This window comes from Bombus fervidus, chromosome 8 (assembly GCF_041682495.2).
Source record: "Bombus fervidus isolate BK054 chromosome 8, iyBomFerv1, whole genome shotgun sequence".
In the NCBI taxonomy this organism is placed as follows: Eukaryota; Metazoa; Arthropoda; class Insecta; order Hymenoptera; family Apidae; genus Bombus; species Bombus fervidus.
The window spans coordinates 8,630,007-8,655,129 of NC_091524.1; the positions used below are offsets into that span (position 1 = coordinate 8,630,007).

The 25,123-nt window shown below is 33.7% G+C and overlaps 3 protein-coding genes and 2 long non-coding RNA genes across 6 annotated transcripts in view; all 5 read left to right on the forward strand.

Annotated features, from left to right (window-relative positions):
• The first annotated feature begins 492 nt into the window (after positions 1 to 492).
• Positions 493 to 1,905, forward strand: LOC139990215 (uncharacterized). Its single transcript, XR_011800514.1, has 3 exons — positions 493 to 1,123; positions 1,336 to 1,434; positions 1,511 to 1,905. It is a non-coding gene; the product is annotated as an uncharacterized lncRNA (long non-coding RNA).
• A 20-nt stretch (positions 1,906 to 1,925) lies between these two features.
• LOC139990210 (uncharacterized) lies at positions 1,926 to 2,651 on the forward strand. The gene is made up of 3 exons (XR_011800506.1): positions 1,926 to 2,097; positions 2,158 to 2,254; positions 2,414 to 2,651. It is a non-coding gene; the product is annotated as an uncharacterized lncRNA (long non-coding RNA).
• A 3,163-nt stretch (positions 2,652 to 5,814) lies between these two features.
• LOC139990185 (venom serine protease Bi-VSP) lies at positions 5,815 to 11,433 on the forward strand. Of its 2 annotated transcripts, none has more exons than XM_072009242.1 (7): positions 5,815 to 5,961; positions 6,878 to 6,963; positions 9,137 to 9,418; positions 9,915 to 10,217; positions 10,369 to 10,470; positions 10,542 to 10,693; positions 11,003 to 11,433. In XM_072009242.1, exons 2-7 carry the CDS (start codon positions 6,882 to 6,884, stop codon positions 11,156 to 11,158), a joined length of 1,077 nt encoding a protein of 358 aa, XP_071865343.1. In that variant the 5' UTR covers positions 5,815 to 5,961; positions 6,878 to 6,881; the 3' UTR covers positions 11,159 to 11,433. The 2 variants fall into 2 exon arrangements, with proteins under 2 accessions (XP_071865343.1, XP_071865342.1); XM_072009241.1 differs by lacking the exon at positions 5,815 to 5,961 and adding an exon at positions 5,982 to 6,207.
• Positions 11,434 to 12,380: 947 nt separating this feature from the next.
• Positions 12,381 to 15,734, forward strand: Nurf-38 (Inorganic pyrophosphatase Nurf-38). Its single transcript, XM_072009253.1, has 8 exons — positions 12,381 to 12,650; positions 13,505 to 13,740; positions 14,199 to 14,285; positions 14,360 to 14,423; positions 14,494 to 14,556; positions 14,635 to 14,848; positions 14,933 to 15,042; positions 15,298 to 15,734. Exons 1-8 carry the CDS (start codon positions 12,458 to 12,460, stop codon positions 15,327 to 15,329), a joined length of 999 nt encoding a protein of 332 aa, XP_071865354.1. The 5' UTR covers positions 12,381 to 12,457; the 3' UTR covers positions 15,330 to 15,734.
• A 2,508-nt stretch (positions 15,735 to 18,242) lies between these two features.
• Cow (Proteoglycan Cow) overlaps positions 18,243 to 25,123 on the forward strand; it is a 227,279-nt gene continuing 220,398 nt past the window's right edge. The window contains exon 1 of the mRNA XM_072009235.1: positions 18,243 to 18,633. Coding sequence (XP_071865336.1) covers positions 18,532 to 18,633 — 102 coding nt within the window. The 5' untranslated portion in view covers positions 18,243 to 18,531. The remainder of the gene's footprint in view (positions 18,634 to 25,123) is intronic.

Sequence of the window (25,123 nt, forward strand, 5' to 3'; positions counted from 1 at the left end):
CATATTTATACTAATTTTGATAATAATAAACCAACTCTCTGAAAGTTTCTATAAATTTTTTCTAATGTATCAAGAGCATGATTAAATGTTCTACTTAGAACGTATACTTGTATGTACATACAAAATTTCGGACTAATCTAAAACACTTCATAAGATAGAGGGCTTCTGGAAGTTCGGACACAGAGAGTGCATAAATTACAAGAAAAGTCTCATGTCTTCCAAAACTATTTTTTATTCGCTAAAAACATCCTATGTACTCGTGCCATCACGTGCAACCTCGAAACTTTACTTATTTTTTTATCACTTTCCGATTTAATACACTGTTTCTGCATTTTTGACTATATTTAAGAGAAATTTCCATTCAAATATATACTTACCGATTATAGATTCCTATACAAGGATCAGTAAAAATTTATCCGCATTCCAGATATTTAAAACTACTGTCGGCCGTATTGTCCCATCTGCACTCTTCGTATGACGTCAGTATCTGTTCAGTGACTGCTGCGTAGGTTTCATTGTGTTACGCCTATTCATTTGTAACCACTGCGCGAGTAACAATGGCTGCCCCAGCTCTGATTTGCACGAAAACAGTGCAGGATGCAGTGATTTGTTTCTTGTGGTCGGAGGCTATGTCTGCTGCCTATATTTATCAAAGACTTCATGCACATTACGGAGAAAGTGTTTTGTCGCGAAGTGTGTTTGAATGGGTCCAGAAGTTCAAAGAAGATCGCACAAGTGTTATGAAAACACAGCCGGATCACCCGTCCACATCCATGATGACAACATTGAAGGTGCTCATGAACTTATTCTGTGGAATAGAGTGACACTGGATAATGTGACAAATCATTCGTAAATCAGCCACGGCTCTGCTTATGCAATAGTCCACAACAGATTTGGGTTTCAAAAAGTTTGTGCGAGATGGGTGCCGAAAAAACTGATGAAGAGGTGAAGACGACGATGCATTCGTAGTTCGCAGCTCAGCCCAAAACATTTTTTAATGAGGGAATACGAAGGTTCTTCAGCAAATGGACAAAGTGTATACAGGAACTGGGCGATTATATCAAAAAATGATATATGTCTTTTCTGACAATTGCTTAAAATAAATTCTTCACCGACAGAGCGGGTAACTTTTGACTCACTCTCGTAAGACACTTAAATTTCCAATCTATTATGATGAATAGAAAAGCTTATACTATTAGATCTGATTATATATTGTTCCATGAGAGTACATGTGTACGCGATGTACATTAGTATTATATCCCCTTGAATGCTTCAATATTGCGCATATATATTATGTTTTCTACAGCTTCTGTAAAACTTTGTGTGTTTGTTTAGACTGTTAACCAAAAGGCTGGTGCACAAAGAAGAAGTGGCACAATGATGTAATCTGATGACATTTATAAACATCAAGGAATCATCCCTATATTCGCTCAGGTATATATCTTTGACTATAATGTATTTAAAATATATGATTGTTAGAATATGAATAATTAATTTTTAATTCTATCAGAATTTTAATGGGACTGCATCATGGGAAGAAAGAATTGATACCTTGATATCATGGTTTGTACATCCTATACATCCAATAAATTTTGGAATATTATATAATGAAGAACCAGATCATCATGGCCATGTAATGTGAATAAAAAGACCTGAGTTTGATGACATTTTTATAATGTTAGATAATATAACTAAGTATCTTCACAGTAAGATAGGATGACATGGTTTACATGATCTTAATGTTGTTCACCTGAGTGATCATATTATAAGGAAAAGTTTAATATCACAGGTAGAATGATTCATAACTTAGAACTACTAACTCAGGTATGTATTAAAAATTAAAGAAATATATTAAAAATTAAAGAAATGTATTAAATTTTATGGGATATTTATGTCTAGTAACCAGTAATTTAAAGATTGGTTCTGCATTTATGTCTAAGCCGAAAGTGGAAACTCTGAATAATTTAGATTTATTCTTGTTATTTTGTAAAATACTTGATCTACAGTATCCTATAAGGAATGATACTGTATCACACCTAACCAAGTGCCTTAAGAAACATCAACAGTATATCACAGTAATCGCGTATCAACTGATATGTAAGTAAAAGTTATGTGTCATTGTTATACACAGTTATTTATCATTTTCTATTAATTCAGTTGTAGTCACTACAATATCTATGACACTGGTAGTAATTATAGGAACAATAATGATGTTTTATAAGAGGAAATGATGATTAGGAACAAGAACTTACAGGTAAGTCAAAATATATGTTATTTGCCATTTGAAAAGAAAGTTAAGTTACTAACTTAGAATTTTTAATATAATATAATAAATAATAATATATTGGATTTTAAGAAAATTGGAATTTAAGAAGCATTGTAATAATATAACATTGATATTTTGATTTTTCAGGAGATATCATCTGGTGAATGGATAATATGTATAAAATATCAAGAAGTATATGAATTTTCATATTCCATAGAGATAACAAAATGAATTTTAAAAAATGTCAAGATAGTAATAATAAATAGCATCATAACAAAGAATATATAAACACAATTTCATTTTTTATAAATAAAGTTTCATTGGTTCAGATTTTGAAATATAGTGGAACGTTTAATTAGTATCTTAATATCTTTAAACAATTATTTTGTAATTGTAATTATGTATTGTGTAATGTAATTAATTTTGTAATTTTGTAATTATTTATATAATTATTTATTTAAACAACAATTTCACATTAAAAGAAAGGGCTGCCTTCTTTTTCTGTAAGACAAAACAAACATTCTGAATCTCGTATCAATGAATGATGTTAATAAGTTATTTTTCTTTTCAGATTAAACAATATTCCAGATTTATTCATAATTTCATACTACACGAAGAATAGGCTTTCATATGTATATAAAGGAAATATTAAGTATAGGAAAACTCTTTTTCGTTGTAGGTGATATATGCATCACGGTTGAACGTATTTTTGAACATATATAAATGAAAAAGTACTCTTGTGGAGAAAAAGAATTGATACCTTCGATTGAGATTAGATAATGTATATAAACTTATGAACAATCACTATCAGTTTGTATTTTAGGTGTACACACAGATTTGTTGGAGTTCCCATAAAATGTACTTCTTGTACGAACGTTTTATTCTTCCAAATTTTGCGATACTATGTCTCATATAATAACTGCATGAATTAAACGTAATATAAATGATCCGAAAATTAACTCGAATGACATTAATTGTCTTTCTATTTATACCAATATCGAAAATACAAGTAAAGCTGGAACAATAGTATGCAGGAATGGACTATCTATTATTTTAAACCAAATCATAACATCATATTCAGAATGCACAGTATTATTATGAAATGTAAATGAATCGGTTGTAAACGAACGATTTTATTGCAAAATCATTGCCTCCTTTCTTTCATCTGAAATACAGTAGCAAGTACTCATTCTTTTAATGTATAATAAAACGAGATATCTTTATAAAGTTACATATGTCATCACTGGTAACTGTTATCTCGTATGACACCAAATATACCATTAATATGGAATGATATTTTTATGAAGATATACTTTTAATTAAAAAAAAATTATCTCTTGTTATTCTATGAAGTGTAGTAGCTAATGAAGATTAATTTTACGAAGAATTGGGACAAAAGAGAATTAAAAAATTAAAAAGATCAAAATAAGACTGTTGTGTGGCTTAACCCCTTAACCTACAACTACGGGCATAGTCTGTAGTAGATGATCGAGCCAAACGCAAATATTAGGGGCATAGCCCGTAGTACGATGATCGGGCCAAATATAAATATTAGCGGCGGCGTCCTCCTAAAGTTATAAATATTTGTGGAATATTTAATAAGTAATTACAACCTGATGCAATAATTGTGGTAGATGCAAGTACTACAAAAAGTTTATTTATACAAAAATTAGTAATACAAAATTAATAATCTGCAATGGTGTGATACAATTCGAAACATTCTGGTAGATGTAATGGAACTTCGCACTTTTTACACTCCCACGTTGTTTCTCTACGTTTTTTATTTTTTTGGCAAACTACAAGGTTTTGACGGTCTTAATTTTGATGCTGTTGGATCAATGTGTTTTGGAAAATGAGCCCAATGCTTCGCGTGCAGTCTCTCTGGCATATCTCCGGAAGATAATTGTCCTCGTTCTCTATAATTCGGTTTTGGCATATTCTCCAATAGTGATTCGACTATACACAAGTCGTGCGTATGGCTCGAAGGCTGCGCAAGTTTGTTTACGTTTTCGGCCCAAAATTCTCGAACGTAAATCGTAGGTTAAGGAGTTAATTATCTCAATTCTGGTACTCCACTTGTTACATTCTAACTAATTAGCGCTAAACAATAACTTGCAAATATTAAAGATATTAACACCTTAATGTCCATTTTTCAGGAAATTTTATAATATTTGATTACTGTATATCTAGTCATTGATAAATAAAATTTCTTGTATAAACATAGATCGAGGTTGAGATCATACGCAGGTTGCATTACTGGTATCGTTTTAATTTATTTTATGACTAGAATCATTATTTGAATAATATACGAATAATTATTTCTATTCGAACGATTAATAAATCACGTACCTATAAAAGATATATTAAGAAAAAGACGTCAAGAAACAAAAAATATTGGAAATTCCATTGTCATTAGATCAATCATTTTTGCAATGATTTTTATATCCATGTAATTCCATATGTAATGGGTAATCCATTAACATTTCCTCGAATCGAATATAATCCGTTACACTTCAAAACGATTCAAATAATGGACGGGAAATATATAATAACTTTTCCGTCCTTGCGTTAAAATAGTACTGTACAAATCAAATGATACAGGAAATACCCAAAAAACCTAATTACATCCAGATTGCATGACAGCACACTTGCAATGGATTTTTGCGATTTCAATGTCACAGACAATGGCACAACTAATCAGAACACGTTCGAGGCTATAGACATTGAAATTACCGCGTGTTTAATACGTGTAAAGCATAAATCTAAATTTTACGCGATTATTTCCTTGTACATTGTGCAACTTTTAAATCATCTTAATAAATAAATTCTAATGTAATAAAACATCTTGAAAAGGACCTAGATATCTGCAACAGAAACTCGAAGGATAAGAAATCCTAAAAGGAACTAATCCTAAAATAACAAACTCCTAAATAGTAAGTAAATAATAAAACCTGTTATAAATAATAAACCTGAAATAATCAAATCCTAATTAATCGATAACAAAATAAAGCAAGCAATTCTTAATCTTTCAAGTAATTTTTCCGGAAATACAGAAAGATGGAGAAATTTAAAAAAAGCAGCACAAAAATAGGAAAGTAAGAAGATTTAAATCCAAGCAGCATGATTAAAACTTATATTGATAATGTACAGAATATACATTTATATGGATGTTTATATGGAATATAAAGATTCCCAGAATAGCAATGAAATATTCGTTTATGTTTTTAATAATTCATATATCTCCAGCTTTTTAAAAACTAGCTATGCAAATGCGTCTGACATAACGTGTTATACGACATAGGCTCTTCAATTTATGATGTAAATAACCTGATTATCGTGAACCATAACTAAAAATGTTTTAATTAATGGCATCGTAAAATATCCCCGACTCGAATATATCTTCGATTCCCCGAACGTGGCAACAAAGGAAATTCCATCGAAGTATTCGTAAGAAAATACAAAGCATCTGTGGTAGGGATATAATAAAGAAGAGGTTGATATGCCGAAGAAGGGATAACGAAATGACACTCTCCCGAGTGCGTAAATACTATATACAGAGAGGTACACATCCTATTAACATATGATAATTGTCACGCCAGCGTGAAGCACCACTGTCGAGGCATTACAAAATATTCGTAAAAGTGAGCATCGTTGACTGGCATCTCTCAGTTAGCCATCAAGTGTGCAAGTAGAAGGTTCGTAAGATTTACCGTGATTGGTTTCTAATAATTTCCTGCCTACAGATCAATTACTTTTAAGTTCAATTAAAGTTGCACGTGCCACGCGAACAAGCAGTTTTTATCGTGCAAATAACTTTTATGTGATGTGTTATGTGCAAAAGTTTTTTATTTCTGTTACCACGTTAGTTTTATTTTATAAATTTTAGTACTGCATTTATCGGCTTATAGTGTGCGACTAAATATGCTGCACAATATACAATTGTAAGTGAAGGGACAAGGTGATGGTATAAATAGGTACTTAGAGGGAACTTGGTACAATTGTATCTTTTTTTTCAAGACTGATGTGGTAAGTAAGAATCGAAACACAATAAGATTCGAAGTTCTGTAGAGAATTTTGATATAAATCTCTGAATCTTCCCATGTACGTATAGAAACGTGTTTTGATATTTACAAGTATCCAGATTTTTCTATTAAAAGTCGTCTGAAATTATTGATTTTTCTATTTGTACTTCTCTAAGTTTCTTGTAGTCATCTTACTAACTCAACAAAGATCAACGTTAATTTTACTAAAACTACTATGCTTCTTTTTAGTAATTTGCAGAAATGAAAGTTTCAGAGCGACGAGTTTAATCGTTTTAGTATTAAACTAAATAATTTTCAAAAGTGAAATTACACAGAAACGTACGTCGATGATATTTGTCATTCCTACGATCTATTTCGCGTGATCGTGTTTCTTTTCTAATGCAAATTCAATTTATAATACGAACTAAGTTTCCTTTATTGTTATCAGTTCCGCGTCTTTGTAATTCGTCACATTTTTCCGCTCTTTATTCCAGAACATTGGATCATAATGTGATCCAAGTTTCTTTTATTAGATACATTGATCGCTATCAGTCCTGCGTCTTTTCAATTGGTCACTTTTTTATTTCAGAACAATGACGGGCTCCAAGATGCTGTTCACATGTTTGGCGTTAATTGCTTTCCTGCATCCATTAGTTCACGTGGCGTCAGCTCAAGGTTTGTACTTTTAGTTGTCTTTTTCCATGCACTTCAAATTCCAATACGATCTGGTCACGTAGCCTTCGTACAATTTCGAAATTTTACCTGTTTGGTAATCGTCAATGAAAAAAGAAGTTATGCGTGACCTTAAGACATTGAAACAATTTTTATGATTTTTTATTTCCTGGTTGGTCAGGAAGTTAATAGAAAAATTCCACTCAACTATTCACGTCAATTTTTTCGGTTTAACTTTTGAAAAATGCTTTGTCGGCTTCGGGAATATTCCAATGATTCGTTTTACGTACAAAATAAGCGTGATAAATATTACATCACAGTAATGAAAACTATTGGCGCAATATCTAAGATAAAGATACAAAGACATTCTTAGAATTTCTAATGACACCTTTGTAGATTTCTACTTAAATGTCACTACTATATTTGAATCACTTTTACCTAACGGTGTCATATAGTCCCGTTGAAAATTTGTCTAATTCCTTAAAATGATCACTGGAAATTTTCCTAAATTTCTAAAAATTTTTTTAATCACAAGGTAAAGAAAATGTGTATTAGAAAGACGAGATTGAAGGTTTACCTTATTTCCAAGTATGGCTAACGCAATATGTACTTAATTATAATTTTATATTTTCACATCGAAAGTTTCTTCAGATAATTATTATCCAGATGATGACTAACTCTTACGGATTAATGCGTGTCTGTAGGGCAAACCGGTGGACTTGATCGGCTTTTTATATCGAAAGTTGAGTAATCGGTGACGCGTTCTTATACACTGAACCGCGAAAAGCAAAGTTTCATATGATCTCACCAATTTCGAGTGTCAGTCAAATCAGTCAAATAATAAGTTCGCGTTAATATACACGTTTGATTTTTGGAAAGCTTGTTCAATTTAATAAGAGTCTTGGCAACAGACTTATGTTTTTGGACCTAATTGGTTGTTTTCATTTACAAGTATGTCATGTTAAAGTACTTATAAAATGACATTAAAATCAGAAAACTAATAACAGAAAGATTATCATTTTTCCTCTGTGGTAGTCTACATATATCATAATGCAACTAACATGTCACGATTAATGCAAAATAAATAAATTACTAATATAGACATTGTTTCAGTAACTTGTATAATCGTGAAACGAATTGGACTTTTTAAAGATAAATATTAAAGGAAACTTGGAATTGATTCCAAACCAATCACAGATTTTATTTATACTACTTATTTGTGCAGTTCGAAGCGAAACTAATTGACAAGGGTTTCTCTATTACATGCTAATTTACATTTTATAAGACATAACAGACACGCTAGTTAGTTTACTTAAGACACTTTCCGGATATGAAGTTAAACGCGTTTCCATGAAATCATATCGGTTTTACGATGATATTTTTCTACCAAGGATGTAATTACAACCGTATCGTTGATTGGTGTACGAATTACGTACATACAATTATCTATGTACATTCGTCTTTCCGAGTACCGCGCTTCAATATTGCTAATTTCGAATTCGTTCGGGAATGTAGCCTGTATCTTGCACAGGAAATTACGCAACGAAGTTTACACAAAGGCAAATACGTATCCTTCGCTGTATGTTCTGAGAAACCAGCCGATGACAACATTACTTGATGAGAATTAACATATGCATTTTGATCGTAGCAAGAATGTTTATGATTACGTTATTTCGAGGTTTCAGAATTTATCGTGCATCTAAAAGTAACGACACAAGACAATATTATGCAGGAATTCACATTTATATAATCTTCGAAGCCTTTTATTTAATGGCTAATAAAGTTAACTATAATACAGGGATATTCCAAAGATATGCTACATTATATGCTGATTTGCTATATGCTATATGCTGATTTCATATTTTCTATTTTTGTATTATCATCGTGCTAATAACTATGTCGTGCTAAACTTATGAAGACGAATGAAGTATCCGCAATGCAACTATGTTGTTAATTTTAGAAGAAACACGCAATCCAATTGTATACAACGTGAACGAAGTATCAGCAGTAACGGTTAATATTACATAAAATATATATATATACATTATTATTAAAATTTTATTTAATAAGTTAATCAGAGAAGACGAATTAATTGGTCACTCTATTGTCAATTTCTTAGATATAATAATTTCTTTTTTTTTTTATAAATGTATTATTTTAAAATTGTTTGATCCAGAATGTATCACACCGAACAATAGAACAGGCAAGTGTCTCAGTATCAGACAATGTAAACCGCTGCTGGAAATGCTGCAGACACAGGGTCATGCAGCTGCCGATTTTTTGAGGCAATCAGTGTGCAAATACGAGAATAATGATCCGATCGTTTGTTGTCCGAACGAACAAAGGGAGGACAGAGGAATTTTGATAGAAAACGAGTATGGGCCTTTGCGCCCACCACACTGTGGTTTTAGCAATGTCTCTCACACCAGGGTGGTCGGTGGTAATCCAGCTGTACTTGGTACGTTTTACATCTTTCTTTCCGATTAATAATAAGCGATTTACCGCGAAGAATGAAATTTAAAGGCACTAAACAGCACATCAATGTACGTTTCAATTAGACTAAATAATAATACGATTTCATCGGTAGTAACTTTACTTATTAACTTGAATTATTTCTTTCTTTTAGTTCATGTTAGGAAGAGTAACTTTTTACTTGAAATTAAAAATTGATATAGGAATAATAATATGGATAGAGATCAAAAACTGTTAGGGCAGAAATTACATGTTTGAACTTTATAGTTCAGTATAATTCAAGTAGAAATTATATACAATTAATAATTTTTATTCCAGTAAAGTTAAAATTTAATTTCACTCTTTATCAAATCTCTATTTGAGAGTATTTGTACATATATACTTATCGTCTTCTGCATCATCGAATATCGAATAGATAATAATAGTTTTTAACTCATTACGCAAGTTACGTATATTCACAACTAATGACTATTGCATTTTAGGTGCTTGGCCATGGATCGCTGCACTAGGTTTTCGTTATCCCCGAAACCCAGTTCTTGAGCCACTATGGAAGTGTGGAGGTTCCCTGATATCGTCTAGGCATGTTTTAACCGCAGCACATTGTGCAGAAATCAATGAATTGTACGTGGTTCGTATCGGTGACTTAAATCTAGTACGAGATGACGACGGAGCGCATCCTGTTCAAATAGAAATCGAATCTAAAATAATACATCCTGATTATATTTCCGGGGTAACCAAACATGATATCGCCATTCTTAAATTGGTGGAGGAGGTGCAATTTACGGGTAAGTTTTCAAATATTGTTGAGTTGCCTATATTTATACTATTGAAGATTAGCGAAGTATCATTTCCTCAAATTTCTTACTGTCTCATATATTGTATCGTAAAATATGTTGAATTTTTTCTCATACTATGACTTATTGTCTTATTTTTCAGATTACGTATATCCCATTTGTCTTCCCGTAGAGGATAACCTTCGAAATAACAACTTCGAGCGCTATTACCCCTTCGTTGCTGGATGGGGATCACTAGCACATCGTAAGTGATGCCAATTCTCCAATAAAATGAAATAGTTCCCGTCTTAAATATCTTTCTCATTTTCTTTGTAGATGGACCAGGTAGTGACGATTTAATGGAAGTACAAGTGCCAGTGATTAGCAACACCGAATGCAAGAACTCTTATGCCAGATTTGCTGCTGCACATGTCACCAATAATGTATTATGCGCCGGATACACTCAGGGCGGGAAGGATGCTTGTCAAGTAATTAAATAACAAATTTACCATAAATTATACAGTGTCTGAAAATACGTCAATCCAAATCAACGTCAAATTGAGTTCTTAAATATTAAAAATATTAGATGAAGTTAACTTAGAACATCATTGTAGTACTTAATCTAATTTCTTTCTAATCTTAGTTTTTCTCAAAATACATATAACATATACATTATAAATTGGACTATTTCAATACATAAATTAGTAATAGATTATTACTATATATAAGTATAATTTCAATATAATTCGATTGAAATATTTCAGTAATCTTGATTAAAAATTTAACGACCGTTTCAGGGTGACAGCGGAGGACCATTGATGCTACCAAAGAAATTCACCTTCTATCAAATAGGCGTTGTGTCTTATGGTCATAAGTGCGCCGTAGCTGGATATCCCGGCGTTTACACTAGGGTCACATCGTACCTTAATTTCATTCTCCAAGCGATGCAATAATACGATTATTACTGTTCCATAAATATCATTTTTCGTGTACGAAAAGTAAAGTTGGATTTTCTTATTGTGGAGATAAGAGACAGCTCAAATTTATATTGTTTTCTACGACACAAATTAGAGCCTTAAAATGCACGAAATGTAACTTTGAATCGACACTAATTTTTTACGCACGGTAAATGTCCACGACTTAGCTATGTAAAGGTGATAAGCAAATATAAATTAAATTTCTATTAATTTTGGTAATAATAAATCAACTTTCGCAAAGCTTCTATAAAGTTTCTTTCTGATGTATCAAGAGCCTGATTAAATATTCCACGTAGAACGTATACTTCTTGTATGTACATACCAAATTTCGGATTAATCTAAAACACTTCATAAGATAGAGAGCTTCTGGAAGTTCGGACACAGAAGGTGCATAAAATACAAGAAAAGTCTCACGTCTTCCAAAACTATTTTTTATTCGCTGGAAACGTCCTGTGTACTCATGCAATCACGTGATGATATGAACTATGATGATAAATAAAGAAGTTTATACTATTAAATCTGTTCGTATGTTGTTGCATGTGGATACATGTGTACGTGACGTACATTACTTTTGTATCATCTTTCAATGTTCATAGGAAAACACTGTCATAGTTGATAAATCACTGAGTAGCTTTCGCAATAATAGAGAATGTAAACAATATATATATATACATATGTGATGTTCGAGACAATATGCATATGTATACATATGTTCATAGATACAAAAATGTACAGAAGAGGCTGCGGTAATACATTTTTCTATATTACGATCATATCGACCTTCCTTCTTGTTATTTTCAATGTTACCGACTTAGCGTAGAATAAGATTCTAACACTGGTGGTAGTAATAGGAATTAAAACTACATTTGAATAGATAATTAAGGAATGAGATAATTAAAATATCATTGGACTAGGTGCGTTTGTACAGATATTTATAACAATAAGTATTTTACGTTTAATGGATTAGAGATTATCTATGGACTATGACCACGAAGAATTCATTGATACTATTCACCATCGATTATCATTATATCTGATTCATTGTTTAAAAGATTACAGATTGCAATTCCACATTCATTGTAGTCGATATTAATATCAATTTAGAGTGCTATATAAATAAAAAATACCATTGTAAGATATTGTAAAACTTCTCTTGAAATTAATCTCTACCATTTCACTGTCTTCGAGGTAAAAATGATATTGTCGTGATAATAGATTAGCAGAGCTTTATCACAAAGGAAATCCTGCTACGTAATATAGACGTTAGATGTCAGGATGTCGTTGATAACGTCGCACGTGTTACGTTGCCGCAGTTTAAATAAACTTGCTACTCTGTTCAGATTAGCAGCGACCGGTACTGTTAGTAAGTCACGACCGTATTCTCTGTTTGAAAAATACGCGAGAAAAATGTCATACACGACGATCGAAAAGGGTCCACCGAACACCATTGATTACAGAATATATTTCAGTAAGTATGGAATAACATAACCTTAAAATTAAACCGTGGTCTTTCGACTTTCTCAACGACCGTTAATATGTCGTCATCGGATACTTCACTATAATTTTTGAACATATCATCGTATGACCTCGTGTTCTTCATAACATGACTCTTATATTTTGTATCATTTTCAACTTGAATATTGAAATTACATATTTTAACACACTGAGTATGAAACATGTTTCTTCGAACGTGTATACATAACATGTTAGTTTTTCGTACGCATTTTTTGCATCTTAATGTATGAAAAATCCAATGTTTTTCTGAACGTATTTATATTCTTAGAGTAGGAGTTTCGTTATTTCTATAGGAACGAGTTCCGCGTAATATGAACGTTATATCTAGCTTTGGTGAAAGGATCGAATGCTTTCAACGAAAAAAAAAAATGTTCGGTTTCCTATTTGTCGCATATGTTTATAGTTCATTCCTATTTTTACTAGTGTTATTTCAATTCTATTTGATATTTTAATTATTGAAGGTGATCCGTTTGAAGGTACCTCAAGTTTGAGGTCTGCGCGTTCGTCTTCATTTTTTTAATACGTGTTGCGCAAAAATTTCACGCTTGTCTATGACCTTTATTTATTACGATATTACGTATGACGTAATTTCTCTGTTAAAATTGGAAAGTCAAGTCTATCATCTTTTAATATCAGTTTAAATTCCCTCAATACTCCTTAGCGCATTTTATTTATATATATCAGATCTTTGTTTGAACTTTAATTTTTTTTACAGTACTTTTTTTGAATACTTGCTCTTCTTGTAAAAAGAAAATCAGATGAAGAAATATATTTCTATATACGAATTATGTGCTATATGTATTATAGGAAATGATACTGGTCCAATTTCACCCATGCATGATATTCCACTTTATGCTGATGAAGCTAATAAAATATTGAATATGGTTGTTGAGATACCAAGATGGACAAATGCAAAGATGGAGATCAATCTTAAGGAAACATTAAATCCTATCAAGCAAGATGTTAAAAAGGGCAAATTGAGATACGTTGCCAACTGTTTTCCTCATCATGGATACATATGGAACTATGGGGCTTTACCACAGGTAGTTCAATCCTCTGATGAAACTATTATCAAGGCATTATGTTATCAATATGAGGAATTAGAGTACAAAGAGATTTGTAATTACAATATGATAAAGATGATGCATTTCCCCTTCTGTGACATTCTCTAATGGTTATAAAATGATATCATCAATTTTATTGGCTCTAATCTGAAGTAAAATGAATGATGATTGCGTGGTATAGACATATATACATTTTTCTATCTATGCACATTTACTCAAGTGTGTGAACAATGTCTTATCATAGCTTATGTAAACTCTTAGTCTGGGTTCAAGACCATATTATCTGTAGTGGTTATTGTACAATGCTCAATTTTTCTCTATTTAGTTTTATATATACTCTTTATTAACTTTTTCTTTTTTATTTAAGTATTTTGATAAATAAATTTGTAAGACATTTTGCAATATAAAGTAGTCAAGAAATATTGCTTTTTAAACAGACATGGGAAAATCCTGAAGTCTCAGATGATGCCACTGGGTGTAAAGGAGATAATGATCCCATTGATGTCCTTGAAATAGGATATAGGGTAAGGAATTTTTCTCAAAAATCAATTAATGAGAAATTTTACTTTGCACTTAATAAAATGCTTCTTGTCATTAGATTGCCAAAAGAGGAGAGATTTTGAAGGTAAAAATTTTGGGTTGTGTTGCACTCATTGATGAAGGTGTGTAATATTGAATAAGTAATTAAGAACTATTTTTTCAGATATGTTATCTTATTTTTGCTAATTTTAGGTGAAACTGATTGGAAGATTATTGTTATCGATGTCAATGACCCCTTAGCAGATCAAATGAATGGTAAGATTAATATTCTATAGCTGATGATTAGATTAATCATACTCTGATTTATTTACTAATTTATGATATTTTTTACAGATGTATCTGACATTGAAAAGCATTATCCTGGTTTAATGAAAGCTACAGTTGAATGGTTCAAGATTTATAAGATACCAGATGGTAAACCAGAGAATCAATTTGCATTTAATGGGGAGGCAAAACCAAGAGAATTTGCTTTGCATGTAATAGAGGAAGTAAATCAACAGTGGCAGAATCTTGTTAAACGAGAAGCTCCTGCAGGAGGAATTGCATGGTTTGTAAATTCCCCAAATATTTTATTCGAACAAAAATGTTCATTTCAGACACTAAATTACACAAATAAAAACAATTTGCACAGCACTAATACAACCGTGATAGGCAGTCCCTTCAAAATAACTCCAGAGGCTGCTGAAGAAATAGTGGTGAAGGCTCCAGGAACATCGGAGGCTCAAGCAGTAGATCCTATTGGTAAGTTACAAATATTTGTTTGTTTGTGTCAATTATTTAATTAACTTCAAATAACACGCAGCTTTGATTTACTTACAGTTAATAAATCTTACTTCATTGAACTACTACAACATAAATTATAAACATATTTAAGATATTAATTCTAAAAAAGTTGTGTTATTTACTTATTCTCTATATGTGTTGTTGATTGTTATATGCATTGTATACGTTGACATTAAATGATTGCTATTAAAATATTTTGCTATTTGATTTCAGTCGATAAATGGCATTACGTGCATCTTAAGTGAGAGTAAAGGGGTATCCTCACATCAATACATCTGTTGATGCTTACATACACTTGCTTGTTTTTATGGCACATAATGGAATACCGCGTATTGTTCCCACACCATAAGTTTAAATACATTCGATAGTTATAGATAGTATTTAAATGCTATTGCATGTGCTTGCAGTACCGAAACAAGTAACTTATACGCGCAGTCAATCGTACATGTATCTTATTATTTATTTTAATACGTTTGTAATTATCAAATTGGAAAATATGTGTACAAAGTTCCTTAAGTATTTTTTGACCGCGTGTTGAAATATTCTTGTTACTGTACTGTATGTACACACAGATGTAATGGGTAGTAGGAATTAAATATACTCTTGTTAAAGGTTGTGACACAGCTTTCCGTAGATATTCAGGAATAAGGTATTCTAAACGAATAAACTTATTTTTCATTTACAATTTGTTATATTACAGATCTAATGTGATACAATAAATTAGTTTGCGATTTAAATTTCATATTTTCTATGAAAGATCTTAGACCCTGTATACCTATTTCCTACTTCCGAAAATATTAAAAAGAAAAGAAATGAATGAAGAGACTATATTGTGAAAATTTACATAATTACCTTGAAATCTATACTTAGATTAATAGATTTAAAAAATCGATGACTAATCAGCTGAGTTGGAATTAAATTACTGATATATCTAATAAGAGCACAAATGCTGTGTTAATTATAAAGAGAACCTTACTTATACTGTGTGATCGTGTCGAAGATGCGTGTTTAGCTACTACATTCCGCGATGAAGTAGTCTCTGAGGAGACATTTGAGTCTGTTTCGTAGTATACTAAACATATGAGCCGCGAGGAATATACATCGTCCTGCAGGACACACATCTCCGAACCGGGGAGACGAATTGGCCCTTTGGTACAATAAATTCCTAAGAGAAGCGAGATCTAACATCGAAATGAGAAATCGAACCATCTCAAATATTAAAAGTAATTTTAAACTAAGTTATCTCATCTATCAATAATACATATAGAATTTCACAAACATTTTTGCTATAATGATAATATCTAAATCTCTTTAAACTTTTCCAAAGATAAAAAGAAAGATAAAAAATTTCATTAACATTTCACAGAGAAAAATGAATAGTTACAGAATTGTACAATATTATAGTTCTTTATTATAACTTCAATTTCTATTCAGTTTATTCGTAAGTGTTGGTGTAAGTGTAAAGAATATGAAAGATGAGATGGGTAAATAAGCGAACATATATTGTACTACGGTTACTGTAAACCAAACCTTATTTCTTCATCATGAGGACAAAGTTAAATAAATATAAAAAAGAAAGATTAATCAAGTAATATCGTAATCCCGAGATTCCGCTGTAGCAAATAGCGGTCAACGTAGCAAGACAGCCGCAAAGAAAGGCAATATTTAACAAATATGTATAAAGTAACGACCCCTTCGAGTTGGTTTAGTAATATCTCCCCCTTTGTATTTCCCGGTGATGCGATCTATTTTATAGAGGAGATGTCTGCGCGACGTTGTCTTTCTGGTTTCTACTCTCACGGGAAGTGTCCGTGCACTTCCACCCGAGGAAAATAGCTCAGCAGCCAGGGAAGTGGGCGGGGGTTACGATATAGTCGAGGTTGCACGGTAAGAAAATAGTGAGACAAATTGCCACGACAACTTTTCACTCGAAATACAGGCCTGCTTTTATGTCTTTAAGTACCTTCAAAGAAAGGATGAAACTTAACGAAATAGTAGAAAGTACCTGCCACTTGTATCCCGCGTTACTAAAATCTTGAACGTAACTCCAGAAAGTACAGCCACCATAACGTAGATACACACCATTCTACTATTACTCGAGGATCTCGTTGAGCTCGTCGCGATAATATTAACTTTCCTTTAAAAGCTCAATAACTATAACAATTTAATTTCACGATGTCGATTTTAAGTCGTTTCAGAAATTCGTCGCGCGATTTCATTCAATTGACAAATAATTTAACTGTTGTTCTCCGATAGGTTGTCCATTTCAACTTTTCATCCCCACCCTTCCGATTCCTTCCCGCCATTTTTTGCATCAGTTCGAACGACAGATGTAATAATCGATGTCAATCACCGTCAAATCCAATTCCTCTCACAAATTGTTTATAACATCTAATTTCAAGCATTAATCCAGAAAGTAATGGAAGTAACTAGATTCATTTATAGCCGGATCATTTATTATGGAATTTTTAATTTCGCAATTTTGAAAATGAAAAAGGTGTTTCCATCTTCAGATCATTTTCAGTTAATACGTACATATTCTTTTCTCGCTCTATTACATCTCCATTTCCAAATAATACAACAAAACCCCTAAGGTTTTTAGCGAATATCGGTTCAACTCCTATCAAAACACGATACGTCATCGAACGTAATGAAACTTCGAGCAACGAGGTGTCGAGTTAAGGAGTTTCTGGTTTAGAATCACTCATCACCGAGTCTCTAATCTGATGCGGGTTCGTGAAGAAAGTACATAAGAGGAAAGAAAAAAAAAAAAAAAAAGAAAGAAAACGGTACAAAGAAAAAAAAAGAAAGAAGAATCTTGCCAGGTCAGTTTGGACGAGTATCCGATGCTGGATGGGGACTGGATTCCTTCTTGGTGCCCTCCTGCCGAATTCCCCGCGCCCTTTTTTTCTCTTGTCAACTCACTGGCGATACCGGCTAGGTGAACCGAGAGAGCAAGTGGAGGTATTGACTGGCGCAGTGTACCACGCGCTCGCGCGAATCTTGCTACCGGAGACTCGTCGAGGTAGACGTAGCTGTACCGTAGCTCGTGGGAAAGCAACAGAGTGAGAGGGGTAGTCTCGCTTATATAGGTAACCGCCCGCAGCCCCCACCGTCCCTCTCCGACATTCGCCGGAATCCGACCAATAGGCGGGCACGCGTCTGTGGTAGTGCGGCGTCGCCTCGACTCAGCTCGCGCAGTCACAACTCGTTCGACCGTCGAACTGTACGCTTCCGCTTAGCGGGATACACGGATAACACAGAACGTGTTGGAGTTTACGTGCGCGCCTTTTCAACGTCGTTTTCCTGTCATCGTTTCGCGGACAGATTCTATTGTTCTTAGTTGTCGAATCGTGTGACGGTGCACGTGTTTTGCGGGAATTTGCGCGGCGTCTCCTCGTTTCGTTGGTTCACGGTGGACGGTGCTCTCCCGCGGGATCAAGAGCCATGCGATTTTCCTGGATGTTCGTGGCCACGGTGCTACTGGTTCTAGTCAGCGAGGCGAGGTGCAAACGGAAATTCGACGGAGATTTTGAGTTCGCCGAAGAGGTAAGTTCAATCATAGTTATTTACGATTGTACGACGTTTCTTGGTTGCCTTTGTCGCGCAACGACCGCCACCGGCTAGCTGACATGTCACGTCGCGTTTTGGAGATCCGACAAGCGCATTAATACACTGCATAGTGGACCATATAGCAGTTCTGGTAAATAAATAATGAAATCGATCAGGGGCGTATTCCTGTGTTTCTTATTTGTAACTGGCCATCGGATCTTTATGCGTTTTCGGGGAATATACGGGTGCAAAAATTTACAGAATGCATATGACATTGTCAGTAGACGAAACAAAGTTTTATTTACATCCTATTCTTTTAGTTATGTTCATAGAAATATAAAATTGTATAAACATCCACAGTCTATTACGAAGAACATAGAAAGTGATGTTTATACTTGTGAAAAGTATAATATTCGATATAAAAATAATTTTATTCAGTAATAGCTTAAGTTCATTTTTTAACCACTCAATGGAAAAGGCGCGCTGGGTTGAAAAGCACCCAGTGCTGGTTCTTGTTTCCGTGTAATGATTCGAAACGGAAAAGCATAATCGTAAATCGATCGATTCTCTGTTGTTTGAATCCGTGTTGCGTGTTGTTTACGCGATATGCTTTGTTTTATTAGTGGAACCGAAGACGCGGTAAAACGATTCTTATTGGAACGCGTCGGTTGGCTGTCGTTCGTTTATCGATAGGACGAAGATCGAACTCGCGATTCTCGAGCGAAGTGGTTATGTTTTTCGCGAAGTTAGTCATAAGATGTAACGGGACAGTTTGAAAAGTTCGATCGAATTTGTTAGTTAGTGTCGCCAAGGATACGATTCATGTAAAGCGGCTGTCGAAGGTCGAACATATCGTAAAGTTGTCGCTGAATGAAATAATACGTTATTTTTGTTTCCATCTCGTGGTTCAGGTATGTTTTATGTTTTATTTTTCAACTCATTATCCACCGAATGTGAATACAATCTTTCGATTCTTAAACCGAGAAAATTTATAACAAGGTATCGAGGATTCAACGAACAGTAAATTGTCTGTTATTTTTTGTTTATATGTATATAAAGACCATAGGTGTAAAATATGGCCGTCTTTTAGGGAGGAGTAATTTTAAAATTCAATATGTCGTCAATCAATTTCACCTTTTCATTCGATTCTGGGATTGAATAAGTGTTTTTTTCAGTTTTTTGAATATTTCAGAAATATTAATAACATTGCTTGTGCGGATTAATATTGATATAGCTAAACTAACATAAGAATTGTAATAGTATTATTCGTTTCTTACAAAATTTTGTGAATTTATCACCTATTTTCAAAGATTTATATCTTTCATTTCATTTCGTTTCATATCGAAATACTTCTCTTTTATTATCAAGTGACATAAAGGCCAGGAAATGAGTAAAATACTTTGGTATTTTTTTCGTGCGTGGTCCTCACATATTCATAACGAAATATAATTGGCGGCAACCTTCTTTAACAGCGTCCATAAAATACACATTTATAACCGCAGTTCATTAGGTGGCTAGAGAGCACGCAATGCAGCCACTTTTACTTTCACGTAACTGGATCAGTGGTCTAATGCGAGTTATAGGTCCAATTGTTTATTTTTTTTTCCTGGACCGTGGCGTGGTCGCTTTCTATATGCCCGATCTCGGTTTGATAAACATCATGATCGCAAATAATTATGCATGTATAATATACACGTGTGCACGAGTACGTACATCTTTCATTACGCATAGTGTTTCCATGGTGCGTGCACCATATGCCATTGAGTACATGTAAATCTTTTAGAGTACTAACCCGAAGTGTGCTTTCGACTGCAATGCAGTGAGTCGAGTAACAAAGACAAAGAAAGAAACACCGTGTAACTTAGCCCTTGCTACGTCTTTTTTATTTTACGTACGAACGATTGTATCGCTAGCTCTCTAGGCGAGTGACACGTTTTACAAATCGTCAATTGTCAGATGTTTGTATAAATTAACAGTGGAAGCGTGCTACTTATGAGAATAATAATGTTATAATTATTCGATAATAGAATTATACCGTTTATTGAAAATGTCATAATTCAATGTAGGATTGCTTTAACATATTTCTAGATCATGAAGTCCAAAGCCAATTAATTAAATCGTAAAAGATAGAAAACATTTCCAGCGCTAAATAATCGACTAACCAATAATTTTCTATTTTCAATTTTCTATTGCAAATCAATGTCTGGAGAAGTTTACTTTTTTTACGTTGTATCATATCGCTCTTCTATAGCAAATTGACGCTATCAATGTAGCAGGAAGTTCGTATTGCAACTATAGAATTATTTATACCGTATAAGGTCAACTATTTTTCACATTTGAGTACCGCCTACGTGCTACGGAACATTCCATGCAGAATGTATCTTTATCAACGAAGTCCACGTTAGGGATGAACTTAGAACGCCATATTTGATTTTCTACGCGTTCAAACAACGAATCCTATATATTCAATTGAAACTTCTTTCTTTCAATATTTCCACACGATAGAAGCATAAATGCGCCATTTCTGTTGATCATTGGAAGAAATAATATAATGGGATTAAACTGCGCGTTCGGCGAGGTACTTCGAACGTCAACAAATAACAGAACTTTTTTTTTGTTATTTGCTCGTATCATATTACGCTGCGTTTCAAGCTCACGCTTGTGGCCTTGGTTTCAAAGTGTAAACACTCCAAGACACATGGACACATTCGCAGGATCGTTTCGTGTTGCGCGGCCATCGTTTAATATCCGCAACTCGAAGGAATTGGAAAACAAGGTCAGGAACAGAGACTGCACGTGTGCATTTATCTTTCCGCGGGACTGGGCCAGTTAGCGTTATTGTTGTTGAGCCTTGGATGCGAAAAAGGTTCGTTTCATTGCGCGCGCGAGCTTAATATCGCGCGCACTTTAAATTTCTGAAGCGGCGTTTTCAACGGCGTGGCTCTGCCCCAATTTTTCCCATTGCTATAACGTTATAACTCTCTGTACCCGGTGCTGGCTGTATGCACCACCCACCGACACTTGACCCTCTTATCTTTTCTTCTTTATAATCCGCATCGCCATTTTTCGACTCGCGAGCAACGCGCGCGCGAACACGCGTCACGCATCGCCTGCCCTCCGTGAGAAACTGTTGAACCACTTACCAATAACGCCTCGCTTTCACGATAATTGCGTTTTTTTCCCCCGTTGCTTCCCCCTCGTTACCTCGCGAGCAACTCGCGTTTTCCACGTTAGGCGGGCAAATACTGCATTTCCGTTCGTGGGAATGCCGCAGAATGCTATATAAAGCAGTCGATTATTAGAGTTAGGTATTTTTTGATTGTTCGAACCTCTCAGAAGTCACATCGATCAACTTGCGACTTATTTCTTATGAATTTCACAATTACTTTATCTAAGAACGTAATTGGTATGGGATTTCTTTACAAAACAACTGATTTATTTCTGTAAATTTACTTATCCTAACTTTTGAAAACTGTATCAAGCTTCTCTTGCAATTTAGTCTGCAATTTATGGAGTCGATCGATATGGCTTTTGAATGGTTAAGTTTATCGTGAGCATTAGGTATTTATTGGAAGATAAAATTAATTGTCTAATAATTTAGGGTAATTAAGGTTGATTGCTTCTGGATTTAGGGTAATTTTGAGAGATACGAATTTCGTTTTTATATATGTTTCTAAATGTTTTGAAGGTATCTATTATCATACTTGGCAGGTCGTGCAATGAACTATCTTTTAGAATATTTATTTCTTATGCATAGCTGATTATATTAACTAATGATTTTTTTTTTTAATTCGAGCTTCCATATATTATACTACTACTAAAATACCTAGACCTATATCTTACAGAAGATGTATTGTCACTTGTATTATGTTACAAACGATTTTAATTATTTTCATTAAAATTTTGAGGGATTATATTTTCACGTAATTGGATGTAAAGTTAAAACTAAATTGCAATGGCGAATAAATATAAAAATTCTTGAAAAGAGAATACGTAAAACTAGACCCATCCACTACTTACACAGCGGAGCACTCTTTGCCAAATTAGTTGTTTGGCTGAATCGCAACAATTCTTTAACGATTGTACCAACACACAGATAGATACAGATATCTATGATCCAGCTAATTATGCTGATACAAATTTCGTTTCTGTTTATTCAGACAATACACTGGCTAAAGCGTAACTGGTTGGAACGACCCTGGTCTCTAATTAGAAGAAGTCTGTATTTCATCGTGTTTGTCGATTCACTAGCAAGTTTATTCGAGCGATTTTTCCCCCGTCCTTTTTTTGCTCAGCCAATTTGTATAAATTAACCCTCGTTTTCGTCGACGTTTTTACACGATCAATCCACGATCGTAATTTCTCCGCACGATCGTTTGTTTGCAGTTTCGTTTCGAAAGGGGTGAACATACGAATCACGTTCTTTTTTTCACACGGTCATCGATTACCAGACTATTAGAAATATACTCGCGAACTTATTCGAGCACTTGTCATAGAAAACACTTATGTCCATTTTATATGTGTTACATATAAGACATTTACAAATTTCATTAGGATTGTAGTAAGACACCATTGTCATGATTACATTGGTCAAATTTTTTGAAATCAATTTAAAAATGTATATAGGAATGACAAGATATTTATTGCACACCTATATTTAGTAAAAAATTAGCATACAACATGAATACGATGAATGTCGAATATGATCATAATTGATAATTGCTTGTTTGAACACTTTTTGATTTTTGCGAAATATATTTGCGTTTCTATCTTATATCTTGAGATTTGTTCCAAATTTTATTAATATGTAACTACGATAGTCGAGTTTCATTACGGTGGTAATGAAATTTCAAAATGCTTCGTACAGCGCATAATATATTCATAAAAGATTTCTGCAAGTTTCTGCAACCTTCGTCAAGGTTCCGCAACTTGATGATTCAATCAAACATAGTTCTTCTATGATATAATTACAGATACACTCACAGCAATCGCGCAATGAATATTTAAACGATGAATATTTCACTAAAGAAAATTAAGATTTATCGAACAGAGATATTAAAGACGAATATCGTGTAGAAAGAGACAAATATGAACAAGAGTTGTTTTTATCGCGAGCCCTTCAATTTTATCGTTGGCTACTACATGATGCGCAGCAGAATCGATCGCATATCAGAAATGGTAACTTTGCTCTCCGTCCCCCCTGCTGCTTCGAAGGAACTTCTCGATGCGAATTACGATTATCATTTATTTACCGTGACCGAAGCCAATCGATCAGGCTTGATTCGATAACGATTGCCTCGATATTCCGACGTACTCAAGCGGAAACTTACTTCACTTTTGTTCTTGCACTCGCAACTTGTCGGACTCGGTTGAAAATGGAAGTAGAATCGAACATCCGGGCGGAATCGCAATTCAATTTTTATTCGCCTCTTTTTGCGGCACTTACATTTTCTTGGCGCTGGAAACAAAAGCTCGGAAGTTGAACACTCGACTGAAAGTGGAGATTAAAAGTCGAGTGAAAATTTCAAGATCCTCTTATCATTATCGCGACATTAACACGTTCTGTATGGAGAAGCAAGCGTTTTGGAAAAATGTTGAGTGGAAAAGAAAATGGTAGGTACTTGTATTAAAATTTCAGTATTTCAACTTTTTTTTTTTTTTTAGGATTTTTTTCAGGATATCAGGATTGACACGGGAATTGTAAATCAAGAATTAGGAATTATTAATATAAAATTAATATTTACTGAGAGCGACACACTGTGTACATACGATAGTTTCTAATTAAGTTCTCGCCATTCGATATCTGTAGTCGAGGTTCGTAATGGACTGCGTGATTCAGCATTTCTCAGGAATTTGAAATATCCTGTGTGGACATTTCTTCGCAATTTAGGAAAATACTTATACAACTAGAAGGTTTATCGTTTAAACAAAATCATACAAGATATTTCCAATTATATTAAATGTTCATATTTTCCCATTGCGTATGACGATGAACGACAAGTTGAATATTCAACTGAAAATAAAATATTTCACGTATGGCAAATATTTATTAATTTTCGGTAAATATCTTCCACTTAACTGCTGACATAATTTTAACATACCCTAACACACTATGCCATGAATATCTTGCAAAATAATGTGTACAGTATCTTCAAAATTATACCACCGAGAATAAACAAAATGAAGCACCCTATCGATCGATTACAAACGCACAGAAATATATATCAAAGCAGGAACTAGCGTAAATTAGGGCCTATAAACTATCAATTTCCTTATTTTACAGTAGGTGCTTATGGGAATTGTAGGTTAAAGATAGACGATTGGAATCATGCACGATCCACGTGAACAGGTGTTCCATTATACGAAAGACGGGCGGCAGAAGTCTGCCTTCACCGAGCATGCTACGAAACGACGTTCATTAAAGCCACGTTATTGCGGATCGTGCTACTCCCGTTTTGTAATTTCAATAATCGAGCCGCAGCCTTGT